Source organism: Camponotus vicinus, unplaced genomic scaffold (genome assembly GCF_025532165.1).
Source record: "Camponotus vicinus isolate PSW18456_S1 unplaced genomic scaffold, iyCamVici1.0 SCAF_1, whole genome shotgun sequence".
NCBI classification, from domain to species: domain Eukaryota; kingdom Metazoa; phylum Arthropoda; class Insecta; order Hymenoptera; family Formicidae; genus Camponotus; species Camponotus vicinus.
The window spans coordinates 29064124-29084712 of record NW_028141945.1 but is presented as its reverse complement, the minus strand read 5'-3'; the positions used below and the strand labels follow the sequence as shown (position 1 = coordinate 29084712).

Sequence of the window (20589 nt, the reverse complement as noted above, 5' to 3'; positions counted from 1 at the left end):
GTTTCAAAGAAACATTTGTGAAACGTTTATAACGAATATGTGCTATCTAGGATATACATTCGAAATATTTAAAAATATTTTACATTTAACATTTTATATATTTACATTTTATATATTTAAATTGTAGACGATCTTACGAAATAGTGAAGAGAAAAGTATGTTATATGAATTTATTAAACCAATTTTAGGTAAAGGATTGCTCACAGCGCCTGGTAAGATATTTTTTGTATAATAAAATTTAAAATAACTTCTAATTAGGGCTGCCATTCCGTCCAATTTTCACCAGACTTATCCTAGTTTATAGTGTTGTTAGCGTTTGAAATCATTCATAGTGATTTTATAAAATAGTCCAGATTTTGAGCGCTTTTTTCCTAAATATTGGAAACGGAATATTGTCTTTAGAGGATATCAGTTGGAATCATTGACAACAGAAAAAATAATATCGCAATAATCATTATTACTATTATTAATTATTATAAAAGAAATTAATTATTATAAATAATTCTTAATAATCATGATTATTAATAATATTAATGATTATATTAATGATTCAAAATATAAAAGATTTTTTATTTTTATCGCTTTATCAGCAGTTGCAATAATTTTATTTTATAAATTACGGATATCTGTTTCAGTCGGAAAGTCTGAAATTTTAAATTTTTCTAGGTCCTAGGTCAGTAAAATTAGAGATGGCAGTCCTACTTCTCCCTCCGTCTCTCTCTCTCTCTCTGTCTCTCTCTCTCTCTCTCTCTCTTTCGTTCTCTTCCTAATATTTAAATTATATAATAACATAATTAAAAATAGCTTTTATAATTTACTTACATTCCTGTAGTCATATAATATTTTTATTTACACTTCAACAGCAGTGTGGCAAATTTAAAATTATTAATACTTAAATTTCTAATAACATTTTTTAATATTATGATTTTTATTTGTATATTATATATTCTTATTTTCACTATATCTTCTTATAATATTTATTTCAGTGTCGACATGGATTAAAAATCGAAAAATAATAGTACAGATTTTTAGTAACATTGCATTACAAAAGTCTTTTAATGTATTTGTCGAACAATCTCTAAAACTGACAGATCAATTAGAAAAAATTGGACTAAATAGGAATAAAATCATCCTTCACAGTCACTTATCACAATATGCCCTGAGTGCTGCCTGTGGTAAGATTAAATATTTTTATTTATTTATAAAATGTTTGCATATCTGTTATCGTTAATATTTAAAAAAATAAAAAATTTACTAAAGATAAAGACAAAAACGCATTAATAGTACATAGTAATTGTGTTATATATCTAAATTAAATAATATTAAATAAAGATAAATAGATGTGAAGATGCAAAGAATAAAAAATTGTTATAGTTATAATAATTTAACAATAGCAGAATTAGATTTATTTCATCTAAATTGGTTGTGTTAATCATAAGTTTGCATGTTAATCAAAGTTATAGCATAATGATTCATATAAAAAATTTATTTTTTCAAGAAAATCTGAAAAAAAGTTGCCAAAATACACGACCACGTTCAAAGAATTATTTCCGAGGAGTTGTTAATTTAATATATAGCAGCATTATTTCGTTGTCTACGCAAATCTGTTTTTCTTAAAAGAAATTATGACATAAAAATGTACAATTGGGAATAAAAAACTATTTAAACTTATACTTCTTTCTTGCAAAAGTAATAATATCAAAAATGTAAAAATTATAAAAAAATTATAAAAAATTTAATAAAATAATACAAAAAGAAACTTTAGGCTATTGTTTATTCATATTATATATACAATATTGTATTTCTCATTTATTGTTGGATTTATCGTCTCTCAATAAGAACTTATTATAACGATAAAAACATATTTAATTGTCATATAAGATGATCTATAAAACCTAATAATTTTCATGTATTATATTTAAAATTTGATAACAACATAGTTTAATAGTAAATTCTTTTATCATATTATTCATGTTACTTTGTTACGATTGATATAACAATACGTATATAAGCAAAATTTTAAATATTATAACTTTGGCAAGAAAGATATATAAATTTAAATAGTTTTTTAGTTTATTTCTTTTTATATTAAATTTTCCTGTAGAAGAGATAAATTTGTATAATAGAAGAAAAAATAGTGCTTTTTTAAATAACATATTTTTATGTTTATTTATTAGTATTTTGTAAATTAATTTTTGTACAATAATTTTTTGATCATACATGTGTGGACAGCGCATTTTACCAATTTTTTTAAAAGACTTTTTTTTTAAAGAATTTTTAAAGATTACATTAATCTTGTTTTTAATAATATTTATACGTAAATCGTTTAATTAAAAATATCTTATTTATTAGATCTTAATAACATATAGAATGATTAGATCTCTAATTTCTTATTTAATGAATTTAGTTTATATTCTTGTATAGAAAAACAGAAGTTTAAACAATATATAAATTATTCTACAGAATATAAAATGTACATGTTCAATCATATAAATATAGAATGTGTATATTGTATATTTATATATAGGAGTGTCAGGGCAATCTCTTCCCAAAAAAATGCTCTTGTAGCTTACCTTGAGAGCTTTTCAAAACACTATAATAAAGTATTTTTTCATTGAGTACTTTTCGTGTCATGAGGCTTGAAATAACCTCTTCATTTTACATAAATCATAAAATATCTAGTAAAATATTCATTTTTCGATTATCTTACCTTAATACTTTTATGTACAAAATAATGAGAGGAATCAATTAGTGTAAAGAAAACATAATTGTTTCAAAGAAAAAATATGTAATTTGTAATTAACAATTACATACTTTTTTTCGAAACAATTATGTGTTTTCTTTACATCAGTTGATTCCTCTCATTATTTTGTACATAAAAGTATTAAGGTAAAATAATCGAAAAATGAATATTTTACTAGATATATATTATGGTTTATGTAAAAATTAAAAAATTATTTCAAGCCTCATAACTCGAAAAGTACTCGATAAAAAAATACTTTATTATAATATTTTGAAAAGCTCTCGAGGTAAGTTACAAGAGCTTTTTTTTGGGAAGAGATTGCCCTGACATCCCATATTTCGAAGTAACTTATCGCCGACAAGCTTTATCCAAAGTATTCAAAATGAAGGATGTGCAGTAGGATTTATATCACTTTGTACAGAAACTTTTTACATATAACAGGAAAAATCGTACGCAAAAGAATATGTACAATGGAGACATATGTAGTAGAAAGGAACGACAAGCAACTATGATGATTACCAAAATATTTCTTAAACGTAAATATTGACATTAGAATTCTGCATCGTCTCTATTTTCGTTTATTGAGTACATAGAACAAAAATAGAGTCACTTTCTTTACAATGAAATGCAAGCTATCGATTAAGACTATTAAGATTTCAAATAGCCTATTACTTTGTGAGATCCAATAATCTATTATCTTTGTAACTGGACGGCTGATATGCATAGTTTGCTTCGCTATTGCTATGTATAATTTGGCACGAATTATTACTGTATATTTTGTGATTTTGAGTTTTATTATATTTTACTTTCTAGAACATTTTGATAATAAGATATGCAATATATGTTGTAAAACATTGTTCAACATTCGATATAAATAAATTTATATATACAGAACGTTGAAATAAAAATAATCATAATCTTATATTGCTAATTGTTATCATCAAGTATTTTATATAAGAAACATTCATTTTAAGTTTAAAAATTTCGTATCATATTTGTTTAACGAAATATAAAATATATAACTTAATATTATTAATAATTTGATAAAAATCTTGGTAGTTATAAGTTCATAGTTATAAATCTTAAATAATTAGTTTATTTTTCATGACACTATGAAGGTACAATGACGAACATCAAAACGGAATCACTATCCAAACAAATCAATCAATATCTCGAAGTAATTGCGAGGTAAAATAATTTTTTTAGCTCTAATTTCTCTAATTTCTTTAGCTTTAATAACTCTAATTTCTTACAATATTAATATATATAAATCATAGTAATAAGTCTATCTAAAAATAACTTACAAATTTTTTAAGAAATTGCACTTTCAAAAAAATGTTTATAAATGTAGCAATTATATTTCAAATTAAATCTTTATTATAAATAATATTGTTGATGATAACTAAGAGAATGATATATAGTTGCCTCTTAGTTTATTCGTAGAACTTAATAATTTCGATTAGTTAAATATGTATTATATCCTATAAAATATTTTAAAAGAAAAATTTTTTAGCTTCAGAAAAACTTTGACATCAAGATTACGAAATGTATTCTTACATTTTGATATTATATTCAATTTCACTGCTTTGGGACGAGAACAGCAAAAGAATACAAATTTCTTACATTCTTTTACAGATAAGGTAAAATGCTAATATTAATAATGAATTAATTTAACTTATTATATATATATATATATATATATATATACACATATATACATGTATATTTACTACATAATTTATTATTACACAGCTAATACAACAGCACATACATGCATTAAATACACAAACTACCAACAAATATGGAACTCGTAAGTTATCCATAAGTTTTTTATTGTTATATTATGATGCAAGATTTATAAACTGTAGAAATAATTTTTTTTCAAAAATTTAAAATATTTGTTTTAATTGTTAAAACACTTGATTAAAATGTTTAATTATTATTAAAAGTATCTTTCTTTTTCTAAATTTATTTTCAATATTAATTTTCAAAGTGACATATGGTATTTAATCTTATTATTATAAAATTGAGATACTAATTAATATATACACGCACGTATAAAATTTTATATTTTGTTTTTTATATGATATAGATAAGAAACTTCTCGATATTTTGATAGAAATATCTCATAAAAACAAGTATCCGCAAGATGTGATACATGATAATCTAATTACGATGATATTTGGGGTATGTAAAATATTTCTATATTAATTTTAAATTAAATATTTCTATATTAATTTCTATATTAATTTCTATATTAATTTCTATATTAATTTCTATATTAATTTTTATATAATTAGATTTGTATATAAACAAACATAATTTATTGCATTATAAAAAGTTGAGAAAGAATAGGATTAATAAGAATCGAATCAAATAAATAAATGCGCTTACATTGTAAAAATTCTCTTTAATAATAATGTTTCGATTCTTTTATGAACCATCTTTTCTCTCATCATACAAAGATAAATAAGATATACTGTTATAATACAATTACCAATATTTAGTATACAGAATTATTTATTTAGTGTATAGAATAAGAAAAGGAATCGAAATATTATTATTAAGTTTTATACTGTTTTTACATATACTGTTTTTACGCTGTAAGTGCATTTATTTACTGCGCTCGGATCCTATTAGCCCTATATTTTCCGATTTTTTTATATTCAATGTAAAATATAAAATTAAATTAAATTAAATAACCTTTTTTGTTTTACTTTATATTAATCAACAAATGAAATTTTTATCTATTAGGCGACCGACACAACAGCTATCACGGTAGATTTTGCAATCTTTATGTTAGCAAATTATCCAGAGATACAAGTACGTATTTATTAAATTCAAAGCAATTAATTCAATAAACAAAATGTGTTGCGAATGATACGTAGGTGGCCCAACAATGAGTAATATGTAGTCAATTATATGTAATCTGTACGCGCTCGGAATCCATAGGTATGTGTTATTACATGGAGGAGAGAAGTAGTAGCCGAATTTCACTCTTCAATTCTTGTAATTTGCTAACCGTGCGCGTTGCAAATTTATACAATAATTTATGAAACCCCTGTTGCTTTGGCTTGCCAAACTCCAATCAGTAGATAAAAACAACGTTGCATAGTTACTATTCCTCTTTTTCATGTAACGATATATATCCGTAACTTCGAGGTTTCAGGTATAGATCAAATATAACTAACATCTTTATTATCGGGTCACTTTCGTACAATTCTCTATGGTAAATATATATTTTTAAACAATAATCAAGAAAATTCTCAATAAATTCAATTATTCACATAAATTATAATTTGTTTAGAATCGTCTTTTAATATACTAGTATATTAATTATATATTAATTTCTACCGGGCTTAATAGAATTATTAAATTGCTATAACTTTGTTCAAATTGTAACTTTAATTTAATTTGTATAAATGATTATATTTTTCAAAATAAGTATATTTATAGAGTAACAAGAGAGTAACCGAAAAATGTAGTATACGTCATATACAAAACTTATTACGAATTTACTTAAATAAGAATTTTGTGTGCAATGTTTTAATTAAATTAAGAATTTTAATGAAGCCATACAATATCTTCATTGTTTGTTATCATTATTAGCATTTAGATACTAGAATACGAATTCGTAAATGTAATTAATAAGATCACATAAATGTAATGAATAAGATTACGTCTCTTTTATGATTTATACATATTGAATATATTTATATTTATAATTAAGTATCTTATTTAATCTCATATAATAGGAAAACGTATATAAAGAATTATGGGAAATTTATGAGACGAAAACTCCAAAATATGCTCCAGTTAAATACGAAGATTTACAATGTATGAATTACTTGGATCGCGTCATTAAAGAAACAATGAGATTATTTCCTGCTGCTCCTTTAATTGGGCGACACCTAACAAAGGATGTAAAAATAGGTTTGTTTTTAAATATACTTAAATATACTTATCTTGTTATCTTGTGTTATTTTGCATGTTATGATATGCACAATTATTATTATAACTTAGATACGAAAAATCCCATAATTTTTAGGGGAGAACTACAAATATATATGTTATTTTATTATTTAACAATTATGTGTAATTATTTCGTGCTTATATATAGAGATAAAATAAAAATACATAGAAAAATATTCAATAATAGATTTATTTTATATGATCAATATTGTTTTCTCTTTCTGCAATTATTCTTGGAATTAATTTCGATTATGAATTATGAGCAAAATGAAATCTGAATCAATTCTTTTTTGTTCAATTGAAAATAAAATTTGTTTTAAAAAAGGAAATTATTATGTTTAAAACAACTTTAACATCTTTTAGAAAATTAAAAATTAAATCTTCTAAAAATCAAAAAAGAAATTAAAGTTTAAATTTATCAAAATTCTCAAAAAAAAGGCTTCAAAAAATTATTTTAATTTTTAATGAGAAATATTATTTATTCAATAGCAATTTTGTATATCTAATACATATCTGTCCATAAAATGAAAAGTAAAACGATTGAAATTACCTCATATATATAAACTACTTATTATGCCTCTATAATAACATTTAAATATAAGTATATTTATTTTAGGAGAGTTTATCTTGCCAAAAGGCACTGAAATTATTGTAGGAATACTGACTTTACACCGAAATGATAAGTATTGGCCCAATCCATTGGTATTTGACCCGGATAGATTCCTGCCTGAAAACATAGGAACATCTAAGAAGTATTGCATGCCGTTTAGTTACGGATCCAGAAATTGTATAGGTAAGCATGAATAAATCACATAAAACATACATCATATTAAAAAAATTTACTTGAATAGTAACTATTAACTATTAACTTTTGCAGGTGGGAGATATGCAATGATCTCAATAAAAGTTATCTTAGCAACTTTGATTAGAACATTTATATTTAAAGTGGAGAAAAAGACTGAAATAGATAAAATTAAATTAAATATGAATATGACACTATCTAGTGTTAAACCATTAGAAGTCATTATTGAAAAACGAGAATTAGATTAAATTAATGTAAGAATATGTTTATTAAAAGACAATTTAATATTTTTTGTATAATGTGTTGTTTTTGTATACATAAGGGTGCGTTCCATTTGAACGCTCACGCGCTATAAGCGCTCACGCTTATAAGCGCTATTTTCAACCGTTCCATTTGCTACTTAAGCGCTTAAAATTGCAAACAAAAGGTTGTTCCTTTTGGATGCGTGAGCAGTGTGAGCAGTACGAATGTTTAAAAATGGACGAAAAAGAAATTGTCATTTTATGCTCATTAATTGCAATATTTTTTGAAATATTGTTTGAAGATGAAGATTCTCCAAGCAATACAGAATTATTGGAAAATAAAATAAATGATTAAGATAGGCATGGAGAGCTGAAGATCATTATTAGTAACGAGTTGTACAGATTAAAAAGACCAGTAGAAAACATTAATAGTTAAAACTTCAATTTAATAAAACAATGATGTTTAGACAATTTAAAAGCGGACGTTTCGACTTGTATTTAAGTCATCTTCAGCGCATATTATTCTCGGAAAGTATACAAATGTTGTACGCAATGAACATGTATATAAATTTATAAATCGCAGTAAAACGGCAGGGAGATCATCTTACGGTTAGACCCATGGAGGAAACGGACACTACAAATTTAGGTTAATAAGCCCAAATTTGTGTGGTTCTAATGGACGTTTGTCAACCACCAGATCATTAGCCGGACTAAAATTAAGTGCACTCGTATACAGTTGATTCAAGAAATTACATTAACATGAGACAATAACCGGTGAACAGAATTAAAATTAAAAATAATAAAATTAAATTAAATAAATACAAATTAAGAAATTGTTGCACTTATCAGTGATTTACATCAAATTAACATTGTAAAGTTTAATGAGTAAAGAGTAACTTACAATATCATGATGAATACGGATAATTTATATGTCATTGGAAAACTTTATGAACTATATACGAATACCAATCTAATAATCCCTTAAAAGCTATATGTTACTTCCTTCATCGAAGGTACAAATATAAATGATAGATAAACGATCATTATACTGGTATAAATTTTTCTGTGTATGACCTTAAGCATCAGGAAGTTTGTTTATTATTTCATTGTATATGTCAGGAAAGCATTCTGTGTCTGTTTGTGAATTTAAGCCGTTACGTTGTCGTTTAATATAAATCATTTCAGAAATTAACCTTTTGTAATAAAAGGTTTCTCTGTCTAAAATCTTCACGTCATCCCATTTAAAATCGTGATTAAAATTCAATCTATGTTCTGTGATGGCAGACCTATTCGTTATTGGAAAATATTTTTATAATTCTTAATAAACATCGCATTAAAAATCCTATATTACGACTAAAGGGTTACGTAGAAGATATTTTACCATCATATACTGATATACAGTTTAAATCACATTTCATGAAATTATAATATTTTATTATTATTATTATATTATTATTATAAATTATTATTTTATTTGTTTGTTACTTTTACTATTTTTATTTATTATATAATTTTTTATGCAGTTTAACATTTTTCAAATAAGGGTAATATTATTTTTTATTTAATAAATTATAATATATATGTATAATAAATATATTTATTAAATATATTTATATAAGTGAAAAAAACAATTGTTTTCTAAAGCTAATTTTGTTTAAATTTTTAATTATGTTAGAATGAAGCGGACAACATTTAATTATATTTTAAATATTATAAAACCTTCATTATCAAGATCTAAGAGTGGACGCAAAACATTATCACCAGAAAAACAATTTCTTATTGCCATATGGAAAATAGCTACACCAGATTCATATCGGTATGAGATATCAAATTTTTCTTTCATTTCTAAATTATACTGCTTTTTTTAATTATACTTATTTGATAGTTTATTTATTTATAGATCTATTTGTGAGAAATTTAATGTCGGAAGAGCTAGTGCATTAAGAGCTGTGAGGAGAGTATCAAGAGCAATTGCCAAATTATCTCCTCTATATATTAAATGGCCAGAAGGCAATAAAGCAGAAGAAATTATCAGAGGCTTCACTGTAGCTAGTGCTTTTCCTGGGATAATTGGATCAATTGATGGCACGCACATTAATATAAGAGCGCCACATATCTATCCCGAATCTTATATTAATAGAAAAGGGCATCATAGTATACAATTACAAGTAATTTAAATTGTAATATAGTTATCGGGCTCGTGAGCTATCATTATATGATAATTTTTTTAATTATTTACAGGCCATTTGTGACCATGAACGACGGTTTATCCACTGTCTTGCTGGACACGTTGGTTCTGTCCATGATCAACATGTATTTCGTTTATCTGAAGTTTATAATTATTTAGAAGATGTAGCAAAATTTCCCAACAACAGCCATTTAGTAGGCGATTCAGCTTACTCTCTTCACGAACACTTAATGACACCATATCGGGATAATGGGCATCTAACAAACAAACAAAAGAACTACAACTTTTGTCATTCATCTGCTCGAATTGTTATTAAACGTGCCTTTGGTTTACTAAAAGGAAGATTTAGAAGCTTATTAACAGTACTCGATATGGAACGTGTGGACTTGATTCCTGAATTTATTATTGCATGTTGTGTTTTGCATAATATCTGTTTATTGCATCATGACGATTTTCCTATAGAAACAGACTTAATAGAAAACGATAACATATTAATAAGAAATCTACAAAGAGAGAGAGGAAATACAGGTAACACAAAACGTGATGCAATTTGTGATAATTTACTTATGCGAAATGCATAAAAACACTACAATACAAAAACTTTTCTTTTATAAATAATAATTTTATACCTTTATAAATAATAATATTAAATAATTATCACATGTTCATAATGTATTAGTTTTTTTTATAATGTATTTTTAGTGTTATAATATAGTGTCTAAAATAGAAACGTAGTATTCTATGATTACTTTTTGTATGTACGTTACATTTATTTATTGTATCACATTATTACTAGTATGCTAATATCATATTTATGCAAAAAAAATAATAATAGAATATTACGTTATGTTCTATTATTATTTCTTGTACTCTTATCGCACGTATTATAAATTGTAAATAATAAACTACATAATAAAATAAACTTTTGTTTATAAGTCTTTAAACTTTGTAACTCTGTAACTTTAAGTCTTTGGTATAGTTATAAGTAATCTTTAAGTATAGTTATATTAATTAAAGTAACTTTAAATCTTTCATTAAATAAAGTTATTTCTTACTTAAAAATTCGATCATTTTTTCAAATGAATGAAGAAATTGCTGGCGTAGGTCTATATTTTCTTTGTGACGTCTTTCCATAGCTTCTTCGGCCGCATTTCTGTCAGTTCTTAAATCATCAATTAATTGTTCCACAGAAGACATTAGTCGAGGTTTTTCTAAAAAAAATTACAACCTATAATATGTTACTAATTAAAATATTGACTGTAATTACATAAAGCTGCTAACTTACTGTATACAGGCTTTTCATTTTCTGAACTCTCAACACTAGATAGACTACTGTTTTCTGCTTCAGTTCTTTTTCCTGTCGATGACACAGTCATTAGAGGTGACATATACGGTTTTGAATGGAGTAAGTTATCCATATGGTGAAAAAAGTTATTATTATTAAAATAATTAATTTTTTTTTACTTAATCATATTATCGATTAACTTAATAATAATAATTAACAGAAAAATATGGCCATGTTTTTGTTCCAGCTCCAGATTGTTTATTGTTATCTTTAATAGATTTGTAAGTTCGCTTTAAACCAGAATATTTTGATAAACATTGCGGCCCAGTAACATTATGGCCATGTTTAACCATTTCTGCTGCAATTAATGCCCATATTTTTTTATGCGACATTTTTCCAGAAGTGAAGTCATCTTGTCGCAGATTGTATTCATCAATTAGCAACAGAATTGCTTCATGAGGCCATTTAAACATAACTAAAACAAATTTATTAAAAAAATTTTATATATATTAAACTAATTTTTTATATGCATATACATAAATACAAATTGGATAATACATTTAACAAAAAAATACCTCCAACTTCTTCATCTTGAACTCCCTGCGATAATTTATTTCCATTTCCATTTTCGACAATTTCATTGCTTTCACCATGTAAATCATTGTTATCTATATAAAATTATTTTTACAATAAATTTATAAAAATTAGATGCATTTACATCTTTTTCTTAATTAATTTATTTATAATTATGTAAAAAATTTTATTATATAAAAAGTAAATATCTGTACAAAAACCATTACTAGACGCAGAAACTTTAATCAACTTAGTACTTTTATTTATTGCCTCTGCTAATTTTTGAGCTGCAAAAATGTAATCTATAAAGAACAAAATAATAATTATTAAAGTGATATGAAAATTACATGAATATTATTAATTAACAGAAAAATAGAAAAAGAAAAGTCTACATAACCTCATTCCACTTTATTATATTAATACATAATATAAATTTTGAATAATATAAATATTAATGATAAACTTACCAGTTTCTAAACGTTTGGCTTCTTCTACCGTTACTAATATTGTATAAATTTTGTTGGTATCACCATCTTCAATATCAACTGATATCTTCGGAACGTCCATTTTTCTAATTTACACAGAACACGTGCGTTCCGTTTCAACGCTATGTGCTATAAGCGCTCACGCTTTTACTGCCCTACCTCGATGAGATAAGCTTTTGTGAGCACGAGTTATGTCGTCATAGTGACGTCATAAATGCTTTTATAAGCGCTTATAACTACAAAGGGAACAGCGTAAGCAATGCTTATAAGCGCTTTAAGCGTGTAAGCGTCCAAAAGGAACGCACCCATAGTGTAGCATAACAAGCGAGGAAAAAATAATCTAAAGATAAGCTGCAATTTATTTATGAGATTGAAATTAAATTTATCAACAATAACATCACAAATAGATGTAAAAGAATATATACTTACTTCTTATCTAAAATGGAAAAGGTAGAAAAATTAGATTATAGATAATTATGTATAATTGCCATACATTCAATAATTGTAATTTCTTTTCAAAAATAAACTTGTATTAGTAACATAAGGACTGATTTACATCTGAATTATCCTTGTAAATTTATTAATATTATACACGCATATACACGCATATACACAAATATATACACACCCAAACACACACACACACACACACACACACACACGTGTTTAATACATCATTTCAAATACACCCTGTATATATATATATATATATATTCCGATATATATATATATATATATATATATATATATATATATATGCGTTAATTAAAATGGCTCACCCTGTATATATCCGATATATATATATATATATATATATATATATATATATCGGATATATACAGGGTGAGCCATTTTAATTAACGCACGCAATTATTTCGGAAACAAAGCATTTTAGAGAAAAATGTTTCAGACAAAAGTTTTATGGTCTCGAGGGGGCCATAAGATGGTATCATTGGTTTGATACTGAAGAGTCATTTGAATGTCACGTGAAGGTCACTTCAATTTTTTTAAATGGAACATCCTATATATTTTTGCACACTCTTGTAGCTTATCTCAAGAGCTTTCCAAAACACTATAATTAAGTACCTTTTCGTTAAGTACTTTTTGAGTTATGAGGCTTGAAATAATTTCTTAATTTTACATAAACCGTAAAATATCTTGTAAAATATTCATTTTTCGATTATCTTACCTTAATACTTTTACGTACAAAATAATGAGAGGAATCAATTGGTGTAAAGAAAACACATAGTTGTTTTTAAGAAAAAATATGGAATTGTTAATTGCAAATTACATATTTTTACCTACCTTCCCTAGAATTTCTCCATCTTTCTTTTTCCTCGCTCTCCTCAAATCTTTTCCCTTCCTTCCCTATTCTGGCGTTGAAGTCTCCTCCTATGCATAACATTTCTTCTTCTAATTCCCTAACCTTTCCCTCCAGCTCCTTTCTCTTCTCCTTCATCTTGCCATCGTTATACAACGTTATTATTCTCCATGTTCTCCCCTCTATCCTTAACCTCCTCTCCTGTATTCCGTTTACATCGATTACTTCCTCTCCTCTTACCTCATCTAACCCCTTCCTTATTCCTGTAATTATCCCCCCTTTTGCCCTACCTTTCTTTTTTTCTTTTATCGCGTACATTTCCAGCTAAAACGTTCCGATAGACTTCTCTTTATTACTTCCCAACCTCTTTCCTCTATCCACGTTTCGCTCAATCCTATTACATCAAAACTCTCTATAAAATTCCAGAATTCTCTGTCCTTCCTCCTCCTCAAGCCTGCCACATTCCAAAAGACTATCTTCACCCTACCTCTTACCCCCCTACTCAACCTCTTCTCCTCCCCTCTCTTTTCCTTCTTCTTATTCTCCTCGTCCTCCAACCTCTCATTCCTCTCTTCCTCTTGGCTGCCTCTTAAAAATTCTTTTCTTTTATCTCGCTTCCTTCTTCACTCCATACGTATAACTTTCCTTGTATTTCTATTTTCCTGTATCCTACCTTCACCCTTTTTCCCTCCTTTTTTTCTTCTCCCGCTCTTTCTCTTAATTTCCTCTGCACTTCCCGCTCTTCCATTGTCAGATCATGATCAATATATACTCTCCTACTTCCTAGCTTTTTCTTTACCTTCATTATCTTTTCCTTCTCTTCCCAGCTATTCATCTCCACGATTATCATCTCTCTTCCCTCCTTCCCCACCGCTTGTATTCTCTTCACTCCTTCTTTTACTCCGAACTCCTTCTCCAGGAATTCTCTCGTCATATCAAAAATATTCTTCTTTCCTTTTTCTAAACCTTTTATTATTAAATTGTTTCTTCTTTCCTTCCTTTCTCTATCTTCCATCGCCTTCTTTATCTTCCTTACCTCCTCCTTTGTTTCCATTACACTACTTGGAACTTGACCTTCAATCATTCTTTCTTTCTTCTTTACCTTTTCAATTATTTTTCCTACCAACTCTTCTATTCTCTCTTCTTCTTCCTCCTCTTTATTACTTCCTCTTTGTTCTATCTTCGACAATCTCTCTTCTAATCCGTCCATTCTCTCTCCAATCCTTTTCTCTCTCATTTTCCATCCATTTTCCAAATTATTCCACTTTTCTTTCATTTCTCTTACCTCTTTTCTCATATCTGCCATCTCCTCTTTTATCTCTCTCAAGATTGCCAACAGCGCTCCGTCCTCTTCTCTCTTCCCCGCATCCACTCTTCCGTCTTTTTCCTCCCTCCAATCCCCTGGCGGTGTTCTCTCCATCATGTTGCTCCTCTTGAAAATTTCCTGTGTCTCTCTTTCTTTTTCCTCCCTTTTCCTTTTTATTTTACTCAACTCATTCTCACTATCTTCTTCCCTCCTGACATAATCCAATATACTTGCCGAATTTGACCTCTCTCTTGCTCTTAATTCTTCACCTGTTCTTCTCCCCCTTCCTCTTGGGGTGCAGAGCATCTCCTTTCCGGTCTTCTCCATGTCGTTCTCTTCCTGCATATTCCCTTTAATCTTTCCTATCTCGTGTTTTCCTTTTCTACCTTCTTCCTCCAACCTTTTCTATCGCCTATGTCACTACCTGTCTTACCCGCTCTCCTACTTCTTTTCTTGTTACTTTCTCTAACGTTCACCTGTTGACGCCACCTATCCACAAAGTTACGCTATTCTCTAATCTATCCTCCTTTTTCTTACCTAACCTCACTCTTTTGACAATCCACTCTACTTATCTTTTCCCCCAACTAATAAACTTTCTTCCCTCCTTTAATATCCCAGCCCTTTCTAATATCGTTCCTCTCGCCTACCTACTACCTCCTCTCTTACTGAACTTTCTAACTTCGGTTGTTTTATGCCTTATCACTCCGCTCCATACACACACGTGCTCTCCTCACACATTCCACTAACCAAGTCCTAATATAATTATATATATATATATATATATATATATATATATAAAATAAAAAAGCGTCGCAATATATATATATATATATATATATATATATATATATACATATTGCGACGCTTTTTTATTTTTTATTTTACAATCCTCCTCGGGTGTTGGAGAGAAGGATGTTAAGGGGGGAGCGAAAACGCCGTTAAAAACGCAAGGCGAATAGAGGATACTCGCGCTCGGAGGAACTAAGATGGAGAGTGTTCTCGCGCGAGCCGCGGCGAAGCGAAGACCGTCTCGAGATCTCGAAGTTGGGCGCCAGATACGGTCTTTCGCGTATCAGTTCGCTAAAGCCAGAATAACACGAAAAGAAAACGTTAGCCTATTTCGCCACGGGCCGACTAGCTCACCTAACGGTAGAAGGGCAGGGTCTGTTAAAAAGGATATTGATTTATTTTATGCGAGGTTGTCGGTAATTACCAAAATTGACAAACACAACGGAATCTAACACTCACGAAAAACGAACACTCAAATAAATTACGCGAATTTAATAGAAAAGATAATATAACAAATTTATTCAAGAAAAGAAATATAAAGAAAGAATATAAACTGAAAGAAATAACGAGTTCCAGAAAGAAATAATAATAATAACATAAATTAGCAAATCTGAATTAACGGAATATAACTGCGGTTAACATAATTTCGAAAATTTGAAACAACGGAACGTATACCAGATAATTCTTCGACAGCGGTGATAACAATAACAATACGAAATCGAGACCATAAGAAAGCTTTGATATTTGTAGTTTTTCTGGCCCGTTTATATGGCCGGACTTTGCGAGGTCGAACGGCGTTTCGAAAACGTAACGACAATTTCGACAATTTCATCGATGACTCATTTTACAGATCTATTCCCTTTGTTCTTTCGCTCTTTTAATCGACAGCACTAGGTTCGGAAAGAGGCTTAATAATTGAGCGAGAGTAATCAAGCAATCTGCGAAGACGGAAAATCTCGCTTGCGACGAACAAGATCGATTCGCTCGAAATTCGATAGCCGTCGAACGCCGCTTCCCTTCTGTTCGACGTAACGCTTTTTACCCACGCGAAACCCTCGAATTTCGGCACTTTCTTAATTCGATGTAATCTATTATACACCGCGACACACTCGTACACACGACAAATATCTCACAATATGCGCAATTCATACAAGCAACAAGCGCGACAAAGACAGCACGACATTTGCCACGTCACGACACGCACACAGTCACACTCTCACATACACGCTAATTAGTAACGAAAATCGCCCCGAGGTCGATTGCAGGGATGTCTTACGCGGCTTCGACAACTCTTTTCGACAGCACGGATAGCGAACGCATTCCCCGCGATTTACCGCGCAGGGTCGATATACGAGAGCCGGTCACTACGCGTTTCACGACACCCCGAATCCCAGAGAGAGACGAACGGTTCCTTATCAGTTACGGCCGACGTTACGATCGTCCTTGATGCCTCGGTCGCTTGTCTCCGGTCGCCCGAAATACACGAAAATCGCGAACTCGGTACAAAGCCCGAGCGACAACGAAACACGAAAATGGCGACGGCGACAGAGTGGCCGGTTCGCGGACGGAATCGCGTACGTGGCTTACAAATTAGCGATGGGCAACCTCACCGATACTCGTTCCCGTGGACAAGGGATGATTCTCGGTCTCGTCCTCCCGATCTCGACAACGACTCGCACTACGAAAACGACTATCTGCTGAGAGCGTCCGCACCAGAATGATTCCCTGGATCTCGGGATCCAGGGTCGATAGCGGCGTCAATTCTGCGCGCAGGGGTGCGCGTATTCGCGGCCAATAGCGCCGCGACACGCGAGATATCAATGCGCCCCGCGACAACGCCGTATCGGGGGCCGTAACGGCCCTGATAATTCGAAATTTGGAATCTCGGCGACCCTGTTATCGGTGGTCTCCTGGAGGCTGATCTTTCGTCCTCCGTCCTCGGAGGGTAGCGCCGATCCGGTCCGGTTATCTCGGTTCAAGACAGCTGGTTCTTTGCTGCTTTTCCGCCTTTAATTGCAGGGGGCGAAATCCACCCGCGACTCTGCGCTGTCCTGTTCCTCCGGCGCCTTCTCCGTTCTCGAATCGGAGATAGGAAATGTCGTGTCGGCTGTTGTAACAAGGATTCTTCTTGGGCCTCTTCCGGTTTCCTTCCGGCGGGTTGCCCGACGTAAAGAAAATGATACAAAAAAATTAAATTAATAATAGCGCGAAATATGATAATGGCTCGTCTCTCCGGAGATTTCGATACGGCTCTCGCAATCTTTTTCTGGCGCGGCCGCTCGGCTCGCGCCCCGTCAAGATTTCCGGGGCGGATGGACGCGCGTCGGGACGGCAACGTCACAATATACAGGGTGTCCCATTTTAATATCCCACCCCAAATAACTTTCTTATTTTTAATTTTAGAAAAAGATGTTTCTCAGACAAAAGTTGTATGGTTTCAAGGGGGACATAAGGTAGTGTCATTAGTTTGACCTTGAATAGTTACTTGAAGGTCACGTGAAGGCCACTTTCAATTTTTTAAATAGAATCTCCTACTTTTTATTACATATTCTTGCAGCTCATCTCGAGAGCTTTCCAAAACACTATAATTAAGTTAATTTTCATTAAGTACTTTCCAAGTTATGAGGCTTGAAATCATTTCTTAATTTTACATAAACCGTAAAATATCTAGTAAAATATTCATTTTTCGATTATCTTACCTTAATACTTTTATGTACAAAATAATGAGAGAAATCAATTGGTGTAAAGAAAACACATAATTGTTTCGAAAAAAAAAATGTAATTGTTAATTGCAAATTACATTTTTTCTTTCGAAACAATTATGTGTTTTCTTTACACCAATTGATTCCTCTCATTATTTTGTACATAAAAGTATTAAGGTAAGATAATCGAAAAATGAATATTTTACTAGATATTTTATGGTTTATGTAAAATTAAGAAATGATTTCAAGCCTCATAACTCGGAAAGTACTTAATGAAAACTAACTTAATTATAATGTTTTGGAAAGCTCTCAAAATAAGCTACAAGAATATGGAATAGAAAGTAAGGGGTTTCATTTAAAAAATTGGAGGTGACCTTTACGTGACCTTGAAGCAACTAGTCAAGGTCAAACTAATGACACCACCTTATGTCCCCCTTGAAACCATACAACTTTTGTCTGAAACATCTTTTTCTAAAATTAAAAATAAGAAAGTTATTTGGGGTGGGACATTAAAATGGGACACCCTGTATATATATATACAGGGTGAGCCATTTTAATTAACGCACGCAATTATTTCGGAAACAAAGCATTTTAGAGAAAAATGTTTCAGACAAAAGTTTTATGGTTTCGAGGGGGCCATAAGATGGTATCATTGGTTTGACCTTGAAGAGTTATTTCAAGGTCACATGAAGATCACCTTCGATTTCTTAAATAGAACCTACTATTTGTCATTGCATATTCTTGTAGCTTATCTCGAAAGCTTTCCAAAACACTGTAATTAAGTACCTTTTCGTTAAGTACTTTTTGAGTTATGAGGCTTGAAATAATTTCTTAATTTTACATAAACCGTAAAATATCTTGTAAAATATTCATTTTTCGATTATCTTATCTTAATACTTTTATGTACAAAATAATGAGAGGAATCAATTGGTCTAAAGAAAACACATAGTTGTTTTTAAGAAAAAATATGGAATTGTTAATTGCAAATTATATATTTTTTCTTCAAAACAACTATGTGTTTTCTTTACACCAGTTGATTCCTCTCATTATTTTGTACGTAAAAGTATTAAGGTAAGATAATCGAAAAATGAATATTTTACAAGATATTTTACGGTTTATGTAAAATTAAGAAATTATTTCAAGCCTCATAACTCAAAAAGTACTTAACGAAAAGATACTTAATTATAGTGTTTTGGAAAGCTCTCGAGATAAGCTACAAGAATATGCAATGACAAATAGTAGGTTCCATTTAAGAAATTGAAGGTGACCTTCATGTGACCTTCAAATAATTCTTCAAGGTCAAACCAATGATACCATCTTATGGCCCCCTCGAAACCATAAAACTTTTGTCTGAAACATTTTTCTCTAAAATGCTTTGTTTCCGAAATAATTGCGTGCGTTAATTAAAATGGCTCACCCTGTATATATATAGAAGGGCTGAAACGAGATATAAAGATAGAAAACAATATAAATTCTCGCTAAATAAATCAGAAAGAGCTAATAAAGAGAAATAAAGAATTGTTCGCGAACCATCTTGCGGAGATTCCAGACGAACGGGGAATCGTTCGTGAACCGCCTTGTGGAGATTCTAGACGAACAGGGAATTGTTCGTGAACCGCCTTGTGGAGATTCTAGACGAACGAGAAATCGTTCGTGAATCGCCTTGAGGAGATTCTAGACGAACAGGGAATCGTTTGTGAACCGCCTTGTGGAAATTCTAGACGAACGAGAAATCGTTCGTGAACCGCCTTGAGGAGATTCTAGACGAACAGGGAGAGATGAGGAAGATGATTAGGAAGAGGTGAAACAAGGATTGATTGATTGATAGTAATTAGTAAAAATTTAATGGTTATTAAACCGTTTGAAATTATTTGTCAGACATAGATTTTAAAATATGAGATAGTAAGATATGAACAAAGGGAGAAAATAAAAATTACTCAATTTTACTCACAACTCGTTGGCATCACAAAAATGAGTTGATAAAATTGCAATGGCTGAGGTCGGAGATTTATAACATGAAGAGCTGGGTAATGGAGATGTTCATCAGAAAATTCACACGATGCACAATTAAATGTTAACAAAATCATTTTCACTGTGATAAAACAGATTAATAACTCAATTGCATAATGCAAGAAAAGAGGATGCCCGAGGCTATATAATTTTAAAATTGAATGACTGAAT

At 29.8% G+C, this 20589-nt stretch overlaps 2 protein-coding genes and 1 long non-coding RNA gene across 6 annotated transcripts in view; 1 reads left to right on the top strand and 2 right to left on the bottom strand.

Annotated features, from left to right (window-relative positions):
- The window catches only part of LOC145973873 (cytochrome P450 4c21-like), a 30511-nt gene extending 21386 nt beyond the window's left edge, over positions 1-9125 (top strand). For both annotated transcript variants that reach the window (XM_083103625.1, XM_083103539.1), the window contains exons 3-12: positions 128-212; positions 987-1175; positions 3862-3931; positions 4257-4383; positions 4496-4553; positions 4836-4930; positions 5498-5566; positions 6499-6676; positions 7332-7508; positions 7593-9125. In XM_083103625.1, the coding sequence (XP_082959751.1) occupies positions 128-212; positions 987-1175; positions 3862-3931; positions 4257-4383; positions 4496-4553; positions 4836-4930; positions 5498-5566; positions 6499-6676; positions 7332-7508; positions 7593-7765 (1221 nt within the window). In that variant the 3' untranslated portion in view covers positions 7766-9125. The remainder of the gene's footprint in view (positions 1-127; positions 213-986; positions 1176-3861; positions 3932-4256; positions 4384-4495; positions 4554-4835; positions 4931-5497; positions 5567-6498; positions 6677-7331; positions 7509-7592) is intronic.
- Positions 9126-9276: 151 nt separating this feature from the next.
- LOC145974278 (uncharacterized) lies at positions 9277-11406 on the bottom strand. The gene is made up of 2 exons (XR_014439641.1): positions 11233-11406; positions 9277-11158 (listed from the first exon to the last, which is right to left on the bottom strand). It is a non-coding gene; the product is annotated as an uncharacterized LOC145974278 (long non-coding RNA).
- LOC145974062 (uncharacterized) lies at positions 11362-12466 on the bottom strand. Of its 3 annotated transcripts, none has more exons than XM_083103928.1 (4): positions 12273-12464; positions 12063-12107; positions 11808-11900; positions 11365-11707 (listed from the first exon to the last, which is right to left on the bottom strand). In XM_083103928.1, the coding sequence occupies exons 1-4, from the start codon at positions 12370-12372 to the stop codon at positions 11433-11435; spliced, it is 513 nt and encodes a 170-aa protein (XP_082960054.1). In that variant the 5' UTR covers positions 12373-12464; the 3' UTR covers positions 11365-11432. The 3 variants fall into 3 exon arrangements, with proteins under 3 accessions (XP_082960118.1, XP_082960054.1, XP_082959970.1); XM_083103844.1 differs by having other exon boundaries at positions 11369-11707; positions 12027-12107; positions 12273-12463; XM_083103992.1 differs by lacking the exon at positions 12063-12107 and having other exon boundaries at positions 11362-11707; positions 12273-12466.
- Between the last annotated feature and the right edge of the window lie 8123 nt (positions 12467-20589).

Bases quoted from the DNA above. Each gene is read 5' to 3' on its own strand.
- LOC145974062 (XM_083103844.1), bottom strand. From the start codon at position 12,372: ATGGACGTTCCGAAGATATCAGTTGATATTGAAGATGGTGATACCAAC. The intron at 12,108-12,272 runs GTAAGTTTATCA...TGTTCTTTATAG, and splicing joins AGCCAAACGTTTAGAAACTG to ATTACATTTTTGCAGCTCAA. The intron at 11,708-11,807 runs GTATTTTTTTGT...AATTTGTTTTAG, and splicing joins TCAAGATGAAGAAGTTGGAG to TTATGTTTAAATGGCCTCAT.